The sequence below is a fragment of the Lissotriton helveticus genome, chromosome 3_1 (genome assembly GCF_964261635.1).
Source record: "Lissotriton helveticus chromosome 3_1, aLisHel1.1, whole genome shotgun sequence".
Taxonomy (NCBI): domain Eukaryota; kingdom Metazoa; phylum Chordata; class Amphibia; order Caudata; family Salamandridae; genus Lissotriton; species Lissotriton helveticus.
In genome coordinates, this window is record NC_136061.1 from 1,070,918,571 (window position 1) to 1,070,942,286 (window position 23,716).

The 23,716-nt window shown below is 39.7% G+C and overlaps 1 protein-coding gene across 1 annotated transcript in view; it reads right to left on the reverse strand.

Annotated features, from left to right (window-relative positions):
• Positions 1-23,716, reverse strand: part of LOC144823277 (sodium channel protein type 2 subunit alpha-like) — a 942,252-nt gene that overhangs the window by 335,617 nt on the left and 582,919 nt on the right. The window contains exon 17 of the mRNA XM_078681632.1: positions 17,069-17,548. Coding sequence (XP_078537758.1) covers positions 17,069-17,548 — 480 coding nt within the window. The remainder of the gene's footprint in view (positions 1-17,068; positions 17,549-23,716) is intronic.

Here is a 23,716-nt window from a genome sequence, read left to right on the forward strand (position 1 = left end):
CTTCTTCTCCACTTGCCTCTTTAGTGCTTTCTCTGGTTGTCGGCATTCGTCTCCCTAGTGTACCGCCATCTTGAGCAGTCATGCTCTATATGCACCCTACTTCTCTATAGAGGCTCTCCCAAGCCCGCGGTCCTCTCCTAACAACTCCCCCGCAGCCGGTATTAGCCGGGAGTATAGGACACCACTTGTAAGCATAGGATGGCATTCAAAGGGTAGGATTTTAAACAAGATTCGATTTGAGCTCTCTGAGCTTCCGATTGGAAGCTACCCAGCCATGTTGCTGGCCACACCCTGTACCTGCAATGTTTGGTCAAAATCTGCTATGGATACATTTTGAAACAATATCTTGGAACTGACGTTTTTTCAAGGTTCTTTCAAACCTGTAGCATGCCCATCTCTATTCCAGGATGCACTAATTTGATTGAAGATGCGAAACAATATTCTCTAAAACCTATTTTTAAAACATTGGCGCTTTCCGTCCAAATCTGAAGAGTCATTATTATCTGGAAAAAAATTATGAATGTCCACAACCATTTCTGTCTGAGGTTCAACAACAGATTTAATCACAGGAAACTGTGGCAGTAGCAGAATAGTGGCTGAAGACACAACTTCATAAATTAAAGTTTTAAGTAAGACCTTATCATTTGGAGGCTCAACATATCTGCTTCTGGCAGTGTTTAGTATCACCAGAGCCCTGCTCACCAGGGCTACAGTGGCACCATTTGAAAGCAAACTTATGGGGAGACAAAAAGTGCTCAGTTTCCAACATGATCGCAGCAGCCACATTTATGTAAGAGAAGCTCGACATGGTCTAACCTGCTTCTTGTCTCAGAGAGGAGCCGGAAGTTATGTCAACAAGAAAAAAGACCACCCCAAGGCAGGCAAACTTTAGTGGCATCAAGCTTCTTAAGCGGGATGCATTTGCATCACAAAAGGAATTCCTCCTTTAAAAGGCTATTATGGAAGAGAAGAGAGGAGAGGCTTGCAAAGAAGCATCCTTTCACAAAACATTGTCATAAAGTCTCTGCAAGAGATAAACATGCAAAACAAAAAAATAACCGTAAATCTAACACAATGAATACAGGAAATAAGATGTATTATTAAATGCAAAAATCGTCCCTGTGGGGAAAGTGTAGCCCTTCACTTCCAGGCAATGTTTACAAAACACCTTTAATCAGTAGGTTTAGGCTGAGATTTACAAGTGTATTTAGTAATTCTCAAAGAAATTATGGTGCTTTCAACAAGAACTTCATTCTTAGATCAGAGGATCAATCCTAAACAAGGTGCTTCTAACAGTGTGATGGCACAGTGCAAGTGACAAAGTGAAAATAAGATGTGTAAGTGCTATACAGAATGCAGATATATTCATGCGACTAAGGAGGATAGTTGGATGTAACAGCCAACAGTCCGTGTAGGAGAGATGATATCCTAAATCACATTAAAAAACAGTCCACTGTAATTGTTGTTGGCGTTTTGATCCCCAATATACATTATTTAGATAAGGATCATCATCAAGACGGAAGTATACATAGGAGACACGTGAGAATGAACGAATCATATTTCAAATTGCAGGTTTAGTACTGAATTTATTTTAAAATATGTAGTCTGTTGACATACAATTAATAATCAGAGGGTAGGGAGGAGGAATAAATGTGTCCATTCAGTTCCCCTGTACAGTAATTCAAAATCAAAAAAGAGGAATGGACACTTGTAACCGTGACAACTGGTTACTTAAATAACCCTCATAAACGCGGTGTATGAATCGTATAAAGCGGTGTATCTTTTTCTCCGCTCTCCACTCGCGTTATGGCACAGTCATTGGGTTAGTTAAGTTTGTAATATGCCAGCCTCAAGCCTGATGCAAACTCCGGTTCCACACGGTAGTGTCCAGAGATAGTGACTCGCCCAAGGGGAAAAAAGGATATTAAAAAACAGATTAGGTCTCTAAAATGCTTTAATATAGGTGAGAATTAGTCTGTTGGTTAAAAAGAAGGTTGGATATACTTAGAGACCGTGTAACTAGATCTCGTTATACCACTTGTAGTGTGTCGCCATGTTTCTGCCCATCCTCGCCCAGCCGGGTCTGTGGGGCATTCATCAGGACAATTAAAAGAATGATTGATACTTACACCATTTGTGTAGTATTGAGCGTATTCTATTTCGCTATTGAGTTATCACCAAAGTTTCTTGTACCTAGGTAATAAAGACAGAGCATAACACAAACAAATGTAGGCAAGTAGTGGCATATTAAGTTTGTTAGACATAACTGTAGTCGTGGTTCAAACAACAAATAATAATCATTATTCATATCACAGCGTTTGTGCTGACTCTATGGACTAGTGAGAGTTATACTAAAAGAGGAGGTGATCTTGTATTGGCTACTCAATGAGACATAATGGAGAGACTGGGGGATATCAAAGGTGGAAATTATACCCCATAGTACTGTATTAGACTACCACCCTATGGTGTTCAAAAGATGTGGTTCGTTATAATTATTTCACTGAAATTGTGTTGGATAGGTTTTAAATCGCTACCTTGGTGCATGCGTATATTAGCGTCATCGGGTGAACAGGCTGTAAGGAAAGAATGTTCGGTACGGCGTCACTACGAGTGGCTGATAATAAAATAACTTTTCGATATTGCTAAGTCGGGAGAGGAGTTTCACTTACCCGCGTGTGAAGAAAACTGCTCCGTTTAAGCTAGCTCTGCCCCCGGAAACAGTTTGGCTATGTTGGGCGTGTTCTATGTAGTGCACAACACATGGAGATAGAAATAGGACTGACGGCGGACAGAAAGGTACTGCCGAGTCCGTGTTAATAACAATAATTATCCTTATATTCCTTTCAAAGATGCTAGCCAACCTCAAGAAATATATCGAGTGTTTTTCAGTCAAGATGCCAATAGAATATATCGAGAATAAAGTAAAGAGCATACATCTCATGTTCAGAACCAGTATTACTGTTGTAAACTGCGATGGACAATAAAGTTATTTGTAACACTCTAAAAAGACTCTAAAAAGAAACATTTTACATCCTCCCTATATATGTTATTGCAAACAACATTCCAATAAACATAATGTGGGGTGGGCTGAAAGATATAATCTTCAACCACTGTCTTTGTTTGGGGCAAAAGTTCCACAATAAAATGCAAAGGGGGGAGGGATGGTAGAGTTGTCAACCTTTCAGTATGTAATATATGTTTATTTCGAAAATTGATGCCAGGGTATATTATCATTCAGGCCATCAATATTAGTACCCAGGCGGTCAACCCATCTTTGTTCTTTTTCGAATAGGTTTTTTTCGGGGTTGTGAGTTTTATCAACTAGCATCTCAATTTATTTATTTGCAGGTTTGTACCGCGCTGGCTTCACTCCCTAGGGAGTATCTCTGCGCCTTTGGCTTCTACAAAAGAGTTTTGAGAGAAGGAGTCTTTAAGGCTGTTCTAGTCTAGGATTACTGTTCAAACAAAAAGGTCTTCAACTTTTTCCTAAAGGAGAGATGGTCTACACATAGCCTAAGAGATATAGGGAGGCCATCGAAGATCTTCTGGCTGGTGTCTTAATTCAATGAAATGTGAACACTGTTTGGTTGTATTTCTTTTGTTTTTGATATTACTCTTGTGTTCCCCAATTCGAATTTTGATTTTTCTTGTTGTCATCCCGATGTATCTCTTCTGGCATGGACAGGTTACCATATAAATAACATGGGATGAATTGCAATTCGTGTGTTGTCTTTGGGTCCAGGTTAGGGTCTCTGTGAGCTGTAACGTCTTGGTTACTGTGGTCAGTTTACATATCATGCGGATCTTGCCTGATATGTAAACTGACCACAGTAACCAAGACGTTACAGCTCACAGAGACCCTAACCTGGACCCAAAGACAACACACGAATTGCAATTCATCCCATGTTATTTATATGGTAACCTGTCCATGCCAGAAGAGATACATCGGGATGACAACAAGAAAAATCAAAATTCGAATTGGGGAACACAAGAGTAGTATCAAAAACAAAAGAAATACAACCAAACTGTGTTCACATTTCATTGAATTAAGACACCAGCCAGAAGATCTTCGATGGACAGTGATTGAGATGCTAGTTGATAAAACTCACAACCCCGAAAAAAACCTATTCGAAAAAGAACAAAGATGGGTTGACCGCCTGGGTACTAATATTGATGGCCTGAATGATAATATACCCTGGCAACAATTTTCGAAATAAACATATATTACATACTGAAAGGTTGACAACTCTACCATCCCTCCCCCCTTTGCATTTTATGGTTGAACTTTTGTACCAATCAAAGACAGTGGTTGAAGATTATATCTTTTAGCCCACCCCACATTATGTTTATTGGAATGTTGTTTGCAATAACATATATAGGGAGGATGTAAAATGTATCTTTTTAGAGTCTTTTTAGAGTGTTACAAATACCTTTACTGTCCATCGCAGTTTATAACAGTAATACTGGTTCTGAACATGAGATGTATGCTCTTTACTTTATTCTCGATATATTCTATTGGCATCTTGACTGAAAAACACTCGATATATTTCTTGAGGTTGGCTAGCATCTGTGAAAGGAATATAAGGATAATTATTGTTATTAACACGGACTCGGCAGTACCTTTCTGTCCGCCGTCAGTCCTATTTCTATCTCCATGTGTTGTGCTCTACATAGAACACGCCCAACATAGCCAAACTGTTTCCGGGGGCAGAGCTAGCTTAAACGGAGCAGTTTTCTTCACACGCGGGTAAGTGAAACTCCTTTCTCGACTTAGCAATATCGAAAAGTTATTTTATTATCAGCCACTCGTAGTGACGCCGTACCGACCATTCTTTCCTTACAGCCTGTTCACCCGATGACGCTAATATACGCATGCACCAAGGTAACGATTTAAAACCTATCCAACACGATTTCAGTGAAATAATTATAACGAACCACATCTTTTGAACACCATAGGGTGGTAGTCTAATACAGTACTATGGGGTATAATTCCCACCTTTGATATCCCCCAGTCTCTCCATTATGTCTCATTGAGTAGCCAATACAAGATCACCTCCTCTTTTAGTATAACTCTCACTAGTCCATAGAGTCAGCACAAACGCTGTGATATGAATAATGATTATTATTTGTTGTTTGAACCACGACTACAATTATGTCTAACAAACTTAATATGCCACTACTTGCCTTCATTTGTTTGTGTTATGCTCTGTCTTTATTACCTAGGTACAAGAAACTTTGGTGATAACTCAATAGCGAAATAGAATACGCTCAATACTACACAAATGGTGTAAGTATCAATCATTCTTTTAATTGTCCTGATGAATGCCCCACAGACCCGGCTGGGCGAGGATGGGCAGAAACATGTCGACACACTACAAGTGGTATAACGAGATCTAGTTACACGGTCTCTAAGTATATCCAACCTTCTTTTTAACCAACAGACTAATTCTCACTTATATTAAAGCATTTTAGAGACCTAATCTGTTTTTTAATATCCTTTTTTCCCCTCGGGCGAGTCACTATCCCTGGACACTACCGTGTGGAACCGGAGTTTGCCTCAGGCTTGAGGCTGGCATATTACAAACTTAACTAACCCAATGACTGTGCCATAACGCGAGTGGAGAGCGGAGAAAAAGATACACCGCTTTATACGATTCATACACCGCATTTATGAGGGTTATTTAAGTAACCAGTTGTCACGGTTACAAGTGTCCATGTCTGTTGACATACCTCAATACCTTATGGGGCCTCCCAGCTGTAATAGGCCACTTAAAATTTGGCCAATGCGTGGCCTGCAAATTAATTACGCATACAAAAGTGTTTAGTTAACAAAAGAGGGACAATGAGCTGTTTGAGAGGTCCAATACGAAAAGCTCTTAGAAGCATGTATACACAAAAGATGGGTGATGTTCTCAAGGGGAGTGAGGAAAAATCCCATCCACTGAAGGGTGGGTCCACTACAGGGAACTGAACAGAACTACTTGGGGGAATCGCAATGATCAGATCTGAATGCTCTCACACACCCAAGTGGAGTGCCCTATGATGAAACATGACACCCCCTTGGGTGTGTGAGGGCATCCAGATCTTATCATTGAGATTCCCTTGAGTCTGTCAGTTCAGTTCCCTGGATCCACCCTTGTGCGGTTGGGTTTTTCCCCCCTCCCTTTCGGAAAAGAAAACCTATATTTGTGTATTCATATGTTTTTATTCACAGGACTCTCAAGATTGCACAGACGGTTTTTAAAACTTTATTACAGAGGACGTTATATACACTATATAGTGCCCATGTGATCTAATACACATGGGTCAAATAACACAGAAAGTGAAATGTAGGTAGCAGAATCAAATGCAGAATGGCAGGAGCACCACTTGTCCAACATTTCCAAAGACACCACTAAACCAGTGAGGACATACAATGGCAGGAGGTAGAACAGATTTTGCTTGGCCCATGAGGAGGAGATAAATCAAATAATCTGTCCAGAAAGGAAATGCTATGGGTGGACCAACTTGGATCAATCACACATGGCTAAAACACAATAGAGGACTGCAGGCAAGCAGCCTTCAACTGAAAACTCTAACTGATTGGAAAACAGAACGTGATTCAAGGACAGATTAAATTTACACAGACATTTGAAATTTTCCAATTCATTATTTCTTTACATGTATTGTCATAACTTCTGTGGATGTTAGTTATAGAAGATACCAATATATATGCACATTTTGTTTCACATGAGGAACTCACAAAATGTAGCATCTTATGTATACTCACTGAACACATCTTTTGGTGAAATTATGATCCTCCCAAGACCGCTGACTTTGATTTTAGAAGTAACAAATATTCCCACCTATGTGAGTTTTTAACTTTCCCTTCCTTTAATTTGCTTCCAACGTTAGGGTCAGTATTTTTTCTGAATACATATCCCTCATGAAAAATTTATATTCCGCTTGTATTTTCTAAACAGACATTCACCACTAACAGTAAGTCTGTTTTTAACATTTACATTGTTTTGCAATTGATAACCATAATACTGCTATTTCCATCCCATGGACGCTGCTCTCACTATGTGCTCATTTTTACATGCATGCTCTACCATAAATTGATCACGCATTTCTCCCTGTGCTCTTGGCCATGGATCAGCTCAGGCCAGCATCTGGTCCACATTTCAGTAAGGACGGACGCACAGATGCGAACACAGCCAGCGGAAAGACAGCTCTCTTTCTTTGTAGTTACACTAATCGGCTGACGGTGAACTTGAAGTCGGGTGAGTCTTTAGGTGCCTTGTCCCCTTTACAGCTGCATATTTTAACTGGACAGCTAGCTTAAACACTGTTTTTTGTTTCTGCAGGTGACTGATTCATTCAGTCTTTACTTGTTAATCTGGTTGTTGTAACAACACCACCTGAGCCACGAGGGTGGTATCTCCACCTACTTTACTTTGTCGGTGAGCCGGCATAATTGATAGTATTGAGTGAGACAATGTTGCTCCTTGCCCCATTTTAGCTATTGATCCTAAAGTAAAGCAGCGATATATCACTTATGTTTCCTACACAGTATTTAGTAGTAGATGCATGACTGTTAGCTACTACCGTGAAGATCTCTTCCAAGCCCAGTGAGATTGTGACAGTGTTGAATTCACACCTCACCAATGAGTTCTTACAATTCGCAGCATTGCATCACCTGAACCAGACTTGCAGGGAATCTTGAACCACGCCTTTTCACACCACAGTCTCTTCTCTTAGAATATGTCACAATGGCACCAAGCCATATCACTTATTCGAGAAGATCTGAACCACACAGATCTGCTGACAGTGTTGGTCACTTACCCCAGAAGGTGAATTTCCACCTAAGAAACAACACATAATACCCATGATGCTCTAAATCATAGAGGGTATTGATTTTTTATATGTGTTTCTTTGCAGCTTGCAAACTCAGACACAAGCCATAATGTTTCCCTAAAGACCATTAAACACATTTCTTATTGTGGGATTTTTAGGCACAATTTTCTGGTATGACAACAGACGATCCATTAAAAAATAGAATTACTACTTTTAAACCTACATTTTGATTGATATATGATTCTTTCATTGTCAGGTGTCTCCTTTGTATACTTCCGTCCTGATAACGACCCTTCTCTAAATAATGTATATTGCAGGTGGATATGTCGACGACGATCATAGTGGACTGTCAACACTCCATGGAGTGTTGGCTGTTACATCCAATTATCCTCATCAGTGATGTATATATCTGCATTCTGTATAGCACTTGCGCACCTTATATTCACTTTGCCACGTGCACTGCATCATCACAATATTAGGAACATGTTTAGGATTGATCCTCTGAACTAAAAAGGAAGCTCTTGTTGAAAATATTATAATCTCTTTGTGAATTAGTATTACATTTGTAAATCTCAGTCTAAACCTATTGATTTAAATTTTTTTTGTCACTATTGCAGTGGAAGTCCAGGACTACACTACCCCCATGAGGACCATTTGTGTCTTTATTAATTGTCCTATTCACGCCCCAGGGCTACTGCGTTGCCCCTAATTCGTAAGAATTTCACAGGAAATGAGACACAATGTCCTGTTTGGAATCAATACTGTTAAAGTCGCATTTAGGGAGGTTGATTTTACAATTGTTTTTGTTTTCTGAGATTTTATTTCATTAAGTGGAACCTGTCACGGGGGATGGAACATCTTAAAGGTTAAGGACTGCTATAAGGAAGGGGGACAGAGTGGTAGTTAATGATACTCAAAAAACAGGGAGAAGATATGAATTGGGCCATTGAGTGGGCCACTGGGAATTCGATTTGAACACATCATTGGGGGTCAGAAGACAGTCTTGGAAATAGGGATTTCTGGGTATGTCACTCTTCAACATTATGCAGTCAAGCACAGCAGGTTCCAATTCCCTTCCCTTTGGGTTGTTATCTATTTAATCTCTTTCCACTTGTCCTTTTGGGGATTTAGCTAAAGTGATCTTATGCAGCGATGTAGTAAAAACAAAGTGAAACTAATGGCCCAATTTTGATTTTGGCAGGCCATTCTGTTACTAATATGACATAGTGACCTCTTTGCAAAGCTCTTTGTTCAACCCCCATTCAGAGACAGGCAGACAGTAGGCTTTGTATCAGGCGTGCCCCTGTTGGCTCTGTCAATGGAAAGCTTACTCTTCTGGCATGGAGAAGGGCAGGCCATCAAAGTAACTGCATCACACTGCCCACCTTTTTTTTACACAGAAGACTGGTTCATGCTTTTCTTATCTGTTTATCACCACCAGGTAAAACTTAGAGGTGACAAACAGAAAATACAAATAATGATACCCCCACATAGCGAAAAAACTCCCTGAGTCTGGAGGTCATTAGTTACTTGTTTCTAAAAAAAAACAAAATGTTTTGGTGGACGGCTGTCAAAACTGTTAGTGGCCGTCCACCAGACATTTATCTATTTGGTGGAACTGCAGTGACGGAGGTTGCTCTGAAGGTACAGAGATCACTGCAGGGCCGGCTGTGATCTCCAAATATGGCGATCCTCTGTCTGTCTGGGTGGCGGATGTAAGATCCTCTGCCACGGTGACAGACAACGGACATACTGTCATTCTTTAAATCAGGCCCTACTTCATTTGGAATGAACCCTGGAGCTGATGGCTTCCCCTGTGAGTGTTGTAAATTTAATCTGAGGATATGGAATCTTTGATTGAAAATGTGATCAGAGCAGTGGATATAACCATTAGGGTCCCACAACCTCAAGTCACTGCTGTAATTGCACCCATATGTAAAATGGGTACTAGGACAGATCCCAGGTGATATCATATGATTTGGACTATCAAAGCTATCTTTAGGATGTGGAAGAAGAACAATTTAAGGGTGGTGAACAAGTGGGTAGAATATGCAGTTGCAATGACTGATACCGACTATATGTGGGCCAGTGAGCAGAGGCAGGGTTGGGCTGGTATTTTTGTCATAGAAGCCGTCCCTGGATAATGATGTTGAGGGCACAAGTAATGGCCAGTCTTAGTGAATTTCTCCTGCCTCTCTGACACACTTGGTGTACGTCTCTCTTGCACTTTAATTATTCACTTTGTGCATGCTGCACTGGCTTCAAGCAATACTCCACCCTTCTGGTATTTGCAGCACTGTGATACCGCCACTTTACCTACCTTTGGCTTCTCTTTCACCCCAATGAGGCCTGTGGTAAGTGGGACAAGTTCTAGGGGTGAAGCTACAGGGTATCAGGCCTGCAAATGGAGGCAGAGTTGTGGTTGTTAATCTGGTGGAACTGAGGAACCTTTAGAGGATTACATATATAAACTGAGCTCTTTTGAGTTTAGCGCTCTCTAGTTTGTAACTTAACACTAGGGCCTCTTCTCTATTACAATTCTGGGACACTAATGCATTGTTGTTTTCATAGAATTGGGCTTAGTAGGGTTGCCATCTCTTTATAGCCATGTTATGTAGCATAACACAGGCCCCAGGAATATTCTGAGCTTTCAGTGGTCTAACCTAGGTCATAAACTTGAACGTGGATACATGAATCTCCTAATGAGCACCTTGTTAGCTCACTCAATGGATCATAATGAGCAGTGGTTGGCTTGTGATACGGTTTCATGAATCCCTTCTTCAAGAGGTAGACTCTGCCACCTGGGCGAAATAGGGAGATATATGTGTTGCAGTTGTGACTAAGATAAAAAAAAATTGAGTGTATGTGTCCATAACTTCAGGAACAAGGGAACGCTCAGCAGAATGTGGCGAAGCACACGTTCTAATCATATAGCAACTGTATGTCAAGGCTACTCTGATCTTCTTTGTTATAGTAGACCAAGTGGCATTTGCTGGATTTTGACCATATGACAAAGACAAGTTGGATATGGAAGACAAATCCTTCAGTGTTCTCTGTGGGAGAGTGATACTCTATCATGCATGGGAGCAAAGTGCATTTGTGATCTTCAGTAGTGTCTTGTAGATGTGATATGCCAATAGAGTGATTAGAAAGTCTTAAAGCGAACATAATGAAATTTTAATTTAGTGTGCACATATGCCTATGAATTCAAAGGAAGGCTGTTTCAATCACAGTAAGGTATATCACATAATAAATAGGGACTTTTTACTCAAGTTGTAATGTTTGTTGATGATGCAGTCTTATCAACAGGAATATATAGAATTTGTTATGAAACACTAAATAGCTTACTGCAGTGTTATAGCACTTATCAGATATTAATGTAAATCGCTAAAAGTAACTTAGAAAAATATATTTTCCATTTGGTACTCCAAATGAGGCAACTGCTATACCCAGGGTATATGCATAGATTGGATTTCGTAAAAATAAATAGCTGTTTCAATTAAAAAGAACATACCGCATTTAATCAAGTGCTTTCAAAGTGCTTTCCATTGTAAATATACTTATGGGAGTTTGTCAAACCACAAAATGAAATTCTGCGGTCTGTTTAGCTGTACTGTGTTAAAATGGCAGGTCAATTGAGTGAGTGAGTGAGCAAGATAACTTTTTATTTGCAGCCTTTTGTAATTCTAGCAGCAGCACAATGGAAACATCAGGCATGCCAGCAATTCATAGACACACCTAGTGCTTAATATGTGTTGGTTTTTACAGACGGTGGGCACTGAACTCATTTTTGGGGGCCATGGCTCATTTTCCATGATCAAACTTCGACCAAGACCAAGAGAGATAAAGGTAAAATGAGATAATAGATGAACAGAATAGAAAAAAAGTGACAAGAGGGAGAAAGCAGTGATGAATAAGAGACTGCAAGAGCATGATAATGAGACAAAAACGTATTATAGTAGAACTGAGACAAGAGGATAAATTAAGACTAGGCAAGTCTTGGTATTTAGCAACTCTAGCTTTGAAAAGCGATGACCCCGAGCACCCTAAATAACCCTAGGCCCTGTCACTTGTTTGTTTATATACTACACACTGGCTATGCTATCCTTGTCTGGGGAACATCTGACCATGTAGGATGATTTCTGAAGGAGATATTGTTAGAAAAAGAACGGTGAAAGGAAAAATTGTATTGGGACCTTGGAACATATTTGTCATTATTAAAATTAATTACATAATAGTAACTGAACTACTTGTAAGCTTCTCTTGAGATTTAAAAATAAGATGTAAGTAGCAATAAACAAACTTTCTACTGGGAACCACTGAAGATTACATGACTTGAAGTGACTATGTTTTGTCTATCTGAGAAGGTAGTTCAGTTGATGGAGGTAATACTTCTTATGATTACTATGGAAACAAAGCTAAATTATTTGTTTTCAAATCTGTGTTGCATGAATATTTTATTTATGTATGGAGGAGTGTTGTGTAATATTATTTCACACCAGTGGAAAGCCTGAGATCCTTAGCAAAGGACAGGTTATTGACAGGTGGATTTAAGAAAAAGCCTACTCAGCAAATTTAGTAAGAGGGTTACTTAAGCTTGATAGTAGGATGCAAACGTTTACTGGTGTTTGGAAAATGTTCCTGATGCACTTGGCCCTCAGTGGATTATATTGCCATTAAAAACAAAAAATGGGACTTGGATTACATAACCCATTCTCTTTGTCTTTCTCCTTTTTCACCCATCTCTTTAAATCTATCATAAGAGCCAATAGCAATAATTAGGCGAGTATTTAAATATGTTAATGTTCCAATACTAACACGAGTATTTACTGTAAATCAGATGCAGTATGCTGTTGTCAGGGATTACTGTCTCTCGATTTATGACCCTCACACATAAAAAAGAGCTTTTTGTAATGCAAGTGGACACCAGCCAGTTACAAAAGGGGGAAATGTATGTGGATGAAGGCCTAAACAGATTTGTATTTGACAAAATATGTTTGAAATAAACTATGGTTCCCCAAAAAGAGATTTGATTTCAAAAGCTCAAACAGATATAAGACAAATGTTTTATAGTCCTCAAAACATTAGATTATCATTTAAGATGAAAGCACCGTAGCCTACAACCCTTATTTTGAGTGTGGGGGAAATTTCCCAACTCTGAGCAAACACAAGCTTGTACAGGTTTAAACTTTATTTAGATGTATTCAAAATGGTCCAGTCTATGGAAATGTGTACCCAATACACTGTTTCTCAGTTGGCATTAGTTTGCTTTGTATTTTCTAAGGAATACATTGGCCTACATGATTTAATTGCTGTGTTCACCAAGTCATTTGTTGTAGGCCTGACTAGATACAGCTTTAGTTGTCTAGCGTACTTCATGCCACTACACTACTCTCCACATAAAACATGGCAAACACATACGCATGCAGAAAGGAACTTTAGGTAAGCCCTCTTTGGTCATTGCATGATTTGGAGAGGGCCTTTCAGCATTACCCTGCTGGCAGTAAATCACATTTTGGAGCCAGCCAAAGGCCAGGAAAATGTAAATGTTTGAAAGTAGTCCTTGACTTTATTCATAATGATGTTTGGGAACACCCCACTCAGTCACTGTTAGGGTCATCAGCATAGATAATTGCCTGGAAGGCACTTCCACAAGCCTGCAGGGCAACCTTTCTTCCCTTTCTCTAAGACATTCTCCTTATCCTCCTCCTTTTTATATTTTTCACGTAACATGTGACAATTAAATATGTAATATCTGTAAATGTAAATGGCAGAAAAATTGCAATCGAAATTAAAGTTGATTGCATCAAATTTATAGATATGAAAACTTTGCAGCTGATGACTAAGTGGTGGAGAATAATGTATTCTAACAAAACCAGAAAATGTAAGACACAAAGGGCCCAATATATAAAGCCATTTTAGAGTAAAAACACCCTGTGATTTGCAAAATTGCAGCCTTTATGACTGAAAATGGCCTTTTGCTATGTACTACATCAATTCGTAATTGCCCATTAGGAAGACGAGTGAAATTGGTGTCCCCTCAAAACTGAAAATTAAAAGGGTTTACATCAATGGTGAGCAACTGCGAGACCAGACGCAAACCATTGAGAATTCACAGTATCGTCACAGCAGGTGAAGCCCATTTATTCATTCATTCATTCATTTATTCATTCATTCAGAGCCAGCAATTCACAAACAGATTTTGATATTTAATAAGCACCAGTTCCTTTAAGGGGCTGCTTTAAAAATTGTTTCCAGTTTGGGAATCCAAATACAGGGATTGTGGCCTACTGGTGCCTGTAGCCCATCACAAGGGGTTGCAAATAGTGATGTGCCTAATTAACATTCATTAATCAATTCGTCTGGAGCTTTTTTAGTGTGACCTATCAGTACATATTTTGCATTTCGAAAAGTTGGTAAGCCATTTGTGACCACTTCTTAGAGCCTGGTTTTTCATACGTAGGGCATTTAATGGTATATCTCGGAGGCAATTTATGCACTCATTTTACTTAAGGATTCAATCTGCTCGCAATTCCACAGAGGCAAAGAGAAGCAGCTGGTCACCAATGATATTGTCCACTGACCAACACATTACTGTTTCCATTTCAAAATGATGAAGAGAAATTTTAAGGAATACATATGCTACCACACACATTCTATTTTGTTGTCCGGGGCTGTCCTCTGAGTGCAATCTTTACCTAAAGCCAATCCTACTTAGACATGGTATTAGATCTATAAAGGAGGCCGCCTACCATCTATTCACAATGGAAACAGTGAAAGATATGGCTGTGTTTAGCAAATTCATCCAACAGTCACGCCAGAAACTGACGGCCCCCAACAGCTAGGCCATTTGCCTGGAATAATGTTTCTCAAACCATCGAGACTTACCAGTCCACGTAGAAACGGACTAACAAACGCAGTTTTTAATCATGTTTACGTTTTTATCCATTTTAAGTTTCCCCCTTTCCCTTTGCTTGACAACAATGTTTTATTATAGTTTGATGTCCTATTCAATGGTATTGAGTAACCACAAATAAAGTTTTATTCATTCATTCATTCATTCATTCATTCATATGCATTTCATACAATTTTCAGTCATTTTGCCTCCAACACTCAAGACATGAATCTGATAGAATTTCAGGAAGCGCTTTATAGAATACATTTTAGGAAAGCAAATATTACAACTATGCACTGATAATACTGTATGAGCAGGACTTATTAAATGGCATAACTTTGCAACACAGATCATATGACGAAATGACTAAGTCAGTAAAATGATAAAGTCATTGACGTATGTTAATCTGATAAATAAGCACAAATGGCCTTTTGAACTCCTATTTCTCAGTGATTTAGCCTCGCAATTCTTCTTTTTCCTATGTCCCTCACCTCTACTGCTCTAACTTGGCCCAACTCAGCACAGCATCTATGCCCCTCCTTCTCTTTCCACCTACTTCCTTTATGTGTCCTCCCTTTCTTCCTCTCCTGACCACCTCCTCAATCAATCTCCACTTTCACCTATTCCATCTACTTCCACCTTTCTATTCCTTCCTGTGATCTATTTCCCTTCCTCTCACATGTTTCCCAATCCCCCTTTTTACCCTCTCCACCCTATTCCACACTGTTCAATATCCCTCTCCCACTGCTCTATAATGCTCTCTTGCTCATCCCTTTCCATTATCGCTTCCCTTCATCTCTGTCAAAATCTTTTCTTTGATATTTTCCCACACCTTCTACCGTCTTCTCCCTTCCTGTCTCTCCCTCTACATCCCATTTCACCCTGTTCATAACACCTGGACCTCTCTTAATAGCCTGTACTTCACAATGCTCTACTAACCTCTCTCTACTCCCCCATACACCTCCTTCTCCTCATCACTTCTCTCCACTCCTATCACTCTACCTCTCATACCCCTCTTCACCCTGTCCCCAAGTGGACCATAAAATGTGCTCTTGATACCCTTGACCTTAGGATGATCTCCCATAGTCTATTCTAATTGCGTTAGTTCAGTTTAACCGCTTTTGGTTTGTGACTTCTTTCTCCAAATTTAGTGAAGTGCAAGCCCTTACTCTCCTTTCTTTTGTTAATGCATAAAGTATACTGACACCCTTGGGTAGAGTCATGCTATAACCAAATGCAAATAAAATAAAATAAATGGCCAGATATACAACCCCAAGAAATGTATAAAAGGTTATCTTGCAGTAATACATTCTTTTACTCAGCCACAATGTTAGTCTATAAACAAATATTATTGAGCTTAGCATAGGACACTCAAGTGTCAGTGCAGTTGTTACTGTGTTTGTTGTTCCTGGAAAGTTTGTGAACACCCAAGAACGTGTGAGTTTGTTGGTATCCTCTCATTTCTCTCCCACTCATTTTCACCGTGGAATTATTTGACAATTTACTCCTACCAAGGGCGCAAGTTATTCCCATTATGAGGTGTGAAAGGGAACTAGCATTCTCTAAATGTTGTTTTGGGCTGAGTAGGGGTAGAGTTTCACCTTGGGGAAAAATATTCTTCCCATGGAGAAAAAAAGTGCCACTTAGGAGATTTGCAAAACAACCCCAGTATAAAAAAGAGTTTCAGTATAAGAGATAGAGACTAACACAGAAACTCAAATATGACATGAATAATTGACTGGTTCGATGTAAAAAGCATTTGTTATGTTTGCACAGTTTCATATATGCACTTTTGGGGGGAAATGTTTTTCTTTTTCTGAGTACACACAAAGAATTGTACAAAAATGCCTAAAGGAAAAGTATAGGAGCTGAAAAAGAATGTGGGGGTGAAGATGATGTTTAGTATATAAGTATAATGTTTAAATGTATGAATAGTACTTCAAAATTGAAAGGTGTTGAGTTTAATTCAATTATTTGACACACTGAAAAGAATTGTCTCTTAAATAAATATTAGCTAGGGCAATCCTGGTCCTTCAATTTAGGAGATTCAGGCATTTCAGGAGGTGTAAGTTTACCCCGACACAATTTACATCATGGGTAATGCCAAAGATCAGGCCATGCACAAGGTCACAAAATATTTCCTAAAGTACACCTAAAAAGCTTACAACTGGCACACCCTTCCCATCATTACCTTTAAGAGGTTTGCAAGCTGCAGAAATATATTTTCCACCTATGTTAACAGTTTTGTGAACTGGGCACAGCGGGTAAAATATATGTATAAATATATACCTGTATATATTTATGTATCATAACTAAATAGCACATAAAGTATCCTACCTCTTTACTTTCTTTACTTTCCTCCAGTTCAGACTCACTACTCAAATCTTCTGTATTGATATGTTCAAAATCGGACTCTCCAACCGCAATTGGCACTACTCCATGACGGATGGGCTTTGGGAGAAATGTCTCATAGTCTTTCTCATCATGTATGTATTTCTCGACACAGCTTCCAAAATCACTGCCAGTTCCATCTTTCAGATAATCGCATTCTCTGATCATTTCGACTGCATTGTGGTTGAAATTGAAGGCGTCTTGCTTATGGGCTTCATCCAGTTGCTTAACATCATCTAATGCATTTTGGGTTTCGAAAAAGCACTTTTGGACAAAGTCATGTAAGGCTATTTTGACATAATCTATTCCCTTTTGTATCCTGCCAACAGCGATCTGAAGATTGTTCATTTCAACATCATCATCTGTCGGTGAAAGATTGTCTGAGCTAAACGAGCTGAGCAGCAATGCCAGGAACAGGTTCAATACCTAGGAAGTTAATAGAAGAGAATATATTACAGACATTCGTAAGGAAAAGCAATATTAGATTGTGTTTATCTAGATGTAATTTTAAACAAAGTTGAGAAGGGGGATCCAATAAATTAGGAGTTGCAATATCTTCCCTCTGTAGAAAATCCTTCCCCTATAGTACCAGGAAAGTCAGGAGTTCAATTTCCATTTCACTCTGGAAATTGATTTATTTTAGCACTTACCTGGAGTAAATCTTTGAGCACTTTCTGGGTGGGAAAAGTTTTTGAATGCAACAAACTGATACATATTTGTGTCTTCACAAACCTTCAAGCTTTAACATGGCTTCAACAGTCCATTCTTCACCACTAGTGTGGGATTCATCCTTGCATGAAAATATTATGATCTTGTGGGGTAATATCATATGGGAGTAAATAGATTTACAACTGCTAAGTCACCTTTTGTGCCTTGTAGTCATAAATCCTACCATTTGCACTAGAAAAACTATGATACTAGTTCAAGTAGCTTTGTGAATTGGACCGAGGGTCTTTAGCTCTGTCAGTTCCATTTATTAGGTGGGCCTTTCTCTTGTAATATCTTTAGAAACATAATCCACAGAAGCCCTAGCCCCAAAGTGGAATGACAAGAAGACCACTAGTGGAACAAAATGAAGGCCACTTCGTACTTTGAGTACATGGGCGAGTCCATCAACAAGGTTTATAATGAACCAGAGACAACAGTAGGAACTTCCTTATATCTTAATAAGCTTTTCATTTGTCATAACTGTCTTCTGTCACCCCAGGGCTGAGGTTTGTTGTAAGCGGCTTCCTAGACATGACTTGAAAGTTGGTTCGTTTGTTACTTGGTTTGTTCATAGTTGTTGTTGTATAAGCTTTATTTCGACAGATTGCATCATAAAAGCTATAAAAACACAATTTTAAGTACGTAAAAAGGATATAAGAAGGTTCGTTTGATGCAAAAACATATTGCAGGCAAATATATACAACCAATCCATCTTAATACCATGCTGTGGGTGATCTGCAATAGGCTGTTCAATGAAATAGAGCTATCAGTATCCCAAGTATACAACATGAAAAGGTAAAAACATACATAAAATAAATTTTAAAATGAGGCGGCATAAACGTTAAAAGTGCTACTATTACAGTACATCCACGAGCTGACCTAATTTACAGCCACTCCACATGCAAACATGAGGGGGAAACTAGCAGCAGTAAAGTGCACGTGCAAAACTGTATTAAAAAAATTGCTTCCTAAGAGCCCTCCAGCAACTATGTACAACTCACGTGCAACTAGGGACTACCGTGTTCCTGTCTGGATCTTTCATCTTATAGACCAAGCATGACTTAAGAACTTAGCCACATTACAAGCAAAGAACAGTCTAGGATCCGATCTAAGGATATGCAGGGCAACACGATGATCCCGCATGCCCAATTGTCGGCAGACTGGTTTTAACCACTTCGCCCTTGGTGTGGAATATGCCTGGCAAGCAAACATAACATGGGCAACACTTTCTAACGGCGCCCTGCAACATGGGCAGTTCTTTGATGTTGGAGTACATGTGTGCCAGTTAGCTGTGATGTCACAAACGGGAAGTGTCCCAAGCCTGAAGTGGATATTCAGGGGACCTGGATTATATCTAAAAAGGGCTCTAGGTGTCTATCCTGTTTATGTAAGTGGAATTCTGCAGTTAGCCTCCCCAAGTTCGGATTGCTGAATTCTTGGTGGTCCACCCATTCCCAATAAAGGCACTTAAGCTCATCTTTCCTCTGCGGGTCCTGCTCTTTCCAGTGTACTTGGAGCCCTAAAGCTGACAAAATGTTCCTGATGTTAGAAATCCAGCCGACTTTTCTGCTTGTATCAAGTCTGATGACTTCAGACAGGGCTCTGGGGTTCGCCTAATGCGAGCCCAGAAGAGCCTTAGGCAAAGCCTTGCAACATTACCAAAAGACCGTCTGCCCATGTCGAGCATAGTGGTATTTATGATGTTGATTGGTTAGCAGGACTACTGTGACTAAGTGTGAATTTAGCATGACAAATCACACATTTTGTTTTAATTTATGTCCATTAATATGACAAAAGACAAACAAGATGTATGTAATGTTCTGATATTGGTGTACCTCGAACACTAAGCTAAAGCCAATGGGAAGTTAGCGAGACCAAACAGCACAATATATAAAATGACAACAATGACAGAATCAAAAATAGAAATGACTGGGGGCTTGGCGTGATCCGCCCGCAAGATGGCCATGACTCAGTGAAGCTCTGCGCCTCAACCGGTACCATTGCTTACTCGGGTGGCAGCACACGTCTCTCATTACCATAGAGTGGATGCTCTGAGCACTCGGATGCGGGGGGACAGGTAGCTTTCTATTTTGGCTTCAACTAAGCCATTTTTGACCATGTTTCCCCGGCACCGCGTTCTCCTCAGATTTGCCAGTTGCTGCCGCCATTTTCTATACCTTGGAAGAGGCAGTGAACAGCTCCTGCACTCGCTGATGCGCTATCCTGGTTAAGCTTATGGCATGCCTTAAACATATTTAGAGTAGGTCTTAACCACCTTTTGGCAGCGCACTGGTCAAATTAACCCTCTTTGCCTGCTTAAAAGCCTTTCAGATGTATTGCTTTACCAGTGGTGTTATAGGCCTCTTTTGCTTTTTTCTGCCTCTCATTTGTTTTTCATTTCACAGTATTTTCACAAGAGTTGCTAAACTGGTTCCCAGCTGTATTCACATTGGATTTTGGATTTCCTCTGGTGCTTTTTGAATTAAGGTGCGCACCTGATATCTGGGTGATATTTGTGGCTGTGTTGCATTAAGTGTATATCTTCTCTTTTCTTTACATGAAGCCTCCCTCCACCTCCAGTAAAAAGAGTGCTTCTGCGAACATGTCCTCACTCTGCAAAGACTCCACTATTGCTGCCTCAAAACTCCAAAAGAAGGAGCCTTGTTCTCCCACAAAATCTCCATTACCCATAACGCTGGATGACCTCATGGAGGAAATAGAACTTTTGAAACATTTTATTATCGACACCAATGCTACCCTTCAGAGACTAGAGGAGAAATTGTCTAGTTTAGAGTCTAGAGTGTCAGTGGTGGAGCAAAAGACCAGTGATGTTCAGGATGTGATCCCTAAAGTTGATGCTATGACCAAAGAAATATTTCTACTTAAACAACAAACGGAAGACTTGGAGAATCACAACAGACGCAACAACCTTAGAATTTATGGTATTCCTGAAGGGGCGGAGGGATCTGACATGCTTGGCTTTCTTAGAATTTATATTCCTAAAATAGTTGGCCTTAAGAAAGGTACTAATCTTAATCTGCAACATGTGCACCACATTGGTCCCAAACTTGGAGGGTCATCCTCTGCATTGTCACCCAGTCACTCCAGAGGGTTAATTGTCCTTTTTTGGAATATACTGAATTGTTAATGGTTCTGTCCGCAGCTAAGCAAAGAAAGCAAATGTTATGGTCTGGCCAGAGAGTTTTCTTTTCTCAAGATGTGGCTTGTGCTACTGCAGCCCGTCGCAAAGAGTTCCTTTTCTTTTGTCCTGCTCTTTGTTCCATGAATGCCGGATATGGTCTAGTGCATCCTTGTTGATTATTGTTTATTGTTATCAGTTAATAAAAACCATCACAATACAAATTAGATACATGTTAAAAAAGTAATAAACTATTTTCAATAAAACATTGATAGATATTGGTGCAACACAAAATAATATCATGGATTTGTTAAAATAGAATGTTATAAAAATACATTCAATTCATAATTGCTGGGACTTTTCACCAGATTATTCATGTGGGTATGCATCTGTAGGAAGACAGTTCTAGATATTGTCATCCTGCTATTATTTTATGCTCATTTCAACGACATATAGTCTTGCGACTGAACAGGGACCTTATGATGTTGAATACTACTATTAGTTTGTGAGTCTTATTTAGACCATTTATTGTTTTCCAAAATGCTTTGGCATTTCATTGTTTACAATTGTAAACCAGCTTTTCCCAGAACTCATCTGATGTTTTTCTTTTTTCTTGCCAAACGTGTTTCTTAAATTCCTTCTTAAGTAATTTTAGCTTGCCCCAAGCATCTGGCTGATTACCTTGTTTTTTTACCTTCCTTATTTCTCTTCTCAATTCTTTTTTTAACACCTTGATTTTCTGTGATGATGGATGAATGTGAATTGTGGTTTATCTCGATGTTGAATTTGATTTCTGTTTCGTTACTTCAATCACAAATTTGATCCAGGCATTTAATACGGTGCAAGATGACGCTATACTGTCCTCTAGTATTGTTTTGGCTTTGCCTGCGAGTTTAGGGAGTCAATTAGATGACCAATTCACTCGTTTGTAGGTGGTTACTGTACTTCCCTCATCCATTGTTGGAACGGACTGGAATCTGTCCAAATGAATGTTTATTGCTATTTGCTGAATTGAATGACCGCTTTCCGTTGTGCACTTAATTTTAAACATACTTAGTTGTTGGATTAATGGCAAGGAAAGAATAGTATAGTCAATGACAGACCCCGAAGTTGGTCCATAATATGTTAAACTTGGTGGATTATCATCCATCGTTCTCCCGTTAATTACTCTCAAACCTAAATGTTCTAGAGTGGTGACCAATTCCTTACCTACTATGGGCCCGATTATGATAGCGGTCAATCCGCATCCTCCGGGCCGGCGGAAGCCACCGCCGGCCCGGAGGATGCGGATTCACCGCTGGGCTGATTCAAAAGACACCCCGCCAGATTAAGATGCAAGGGGGGTCAGGAAGACCGTCCGCAGCTTTTCCGCCGCGGTCCCGCGGCAGAAAAGCTCTAATATGGTGGCGGTGTCTATCACCGCCAGCCATATTAGGATGCATGGGTAAACATGCTTTTCCACGGCGGCTTTTCCGCCGTGGAAAAGCATGTGGTCTTTTCAGTTTGGGGGCCCGTTGTGGGCCCCCAGGGTGTCAGGGGGTGAGGGGTGCACATGGGGGGGTACCTGCTTTTACACAAACAAAGCGGCAGGTACCGCGCGGTGCCTGCCGCTTTGTTCATGTAAATGCTATACATGCATTTTTAACATTGCGGCGGGTGCTGCTTCAAACAGCACCCGCCGCAATGTTAAAAATACAGGATGTGACCGCCAGGGTGGCGGTCACATCCTAATTCGCACGGAGGGACCGCCGCTGCCCCTGCCGACGGTCCCTTCACCTCTGGGGTGGCGGACAGACGCAGGTCCGTCCGCCATCCTAATAGCCCCCTTTGTTGGGCTTCCTCCATGGGTGTGCCATTTGATGATTTACCAACCAAATTACATTTTCTACCATTAGCTGGTCGTCTTCGTCTGGTGTAAAAATAAGATGAGTATTGAAATCTCCTGTTATAACTATTTCCCAGTTCGGAGTATTGTATCTTACTTCAGATATTTCATGTATTAACTTTTTGAATATTATTAATTTTTCTTGGACATATGGATAAGCGTATATTATAATATAAGAAAATTAATAAAGTTATCCAGTGATTGCTACAAAAAATTGAGTCTTATTATTAGTATGTTACTTTAAGTTGTCGACATTTCCAATTCAAAAGACTTTATTTCGGTCAACATGACCTCAAAAGTACAATCACAAAACAAGCGGATGCATTTAAAATTACAACAATGAGAATAATAAACACATTTGATAATTTTGGACTATCTATACAACACATTCTAAAAAGAGGAAAACACATCAAACTAGTTTATCGTGGAAGAGTGCAAAAGGCAAAGGTTAGTTTATGGCAGTCTATAATACTCCATACTCGGGAAGTGCAAATTGCTTAATAAATAAATAAAATACCTAAAAACATTTACCTAGTGGGTTTGCTAAAAAGAGTGACCTATACACTATTATTCTACATAAGTGTAACCTAGGATTCAAAGCTCTCTATACTAGAGGCTGGGTCTACAGCAATATATAAGTTAAAAATACAAATTCACCAATTCCTTAAAACATAGCAGGAGGGCCAACAGCAAACTTGAGTTCTTCTAATAAACAGCAGGGCCTGATTTTGAAACTGGCAGGATTAGGTACTGTAGCTGTTTTCCAGATACTACTTAATTATTATAATAGATTGATTCATATCCGCCAAAAAAGACCCTGTGGATCCTAACTTGACACTTTCAAGTATGTCCGGTGCTTGCA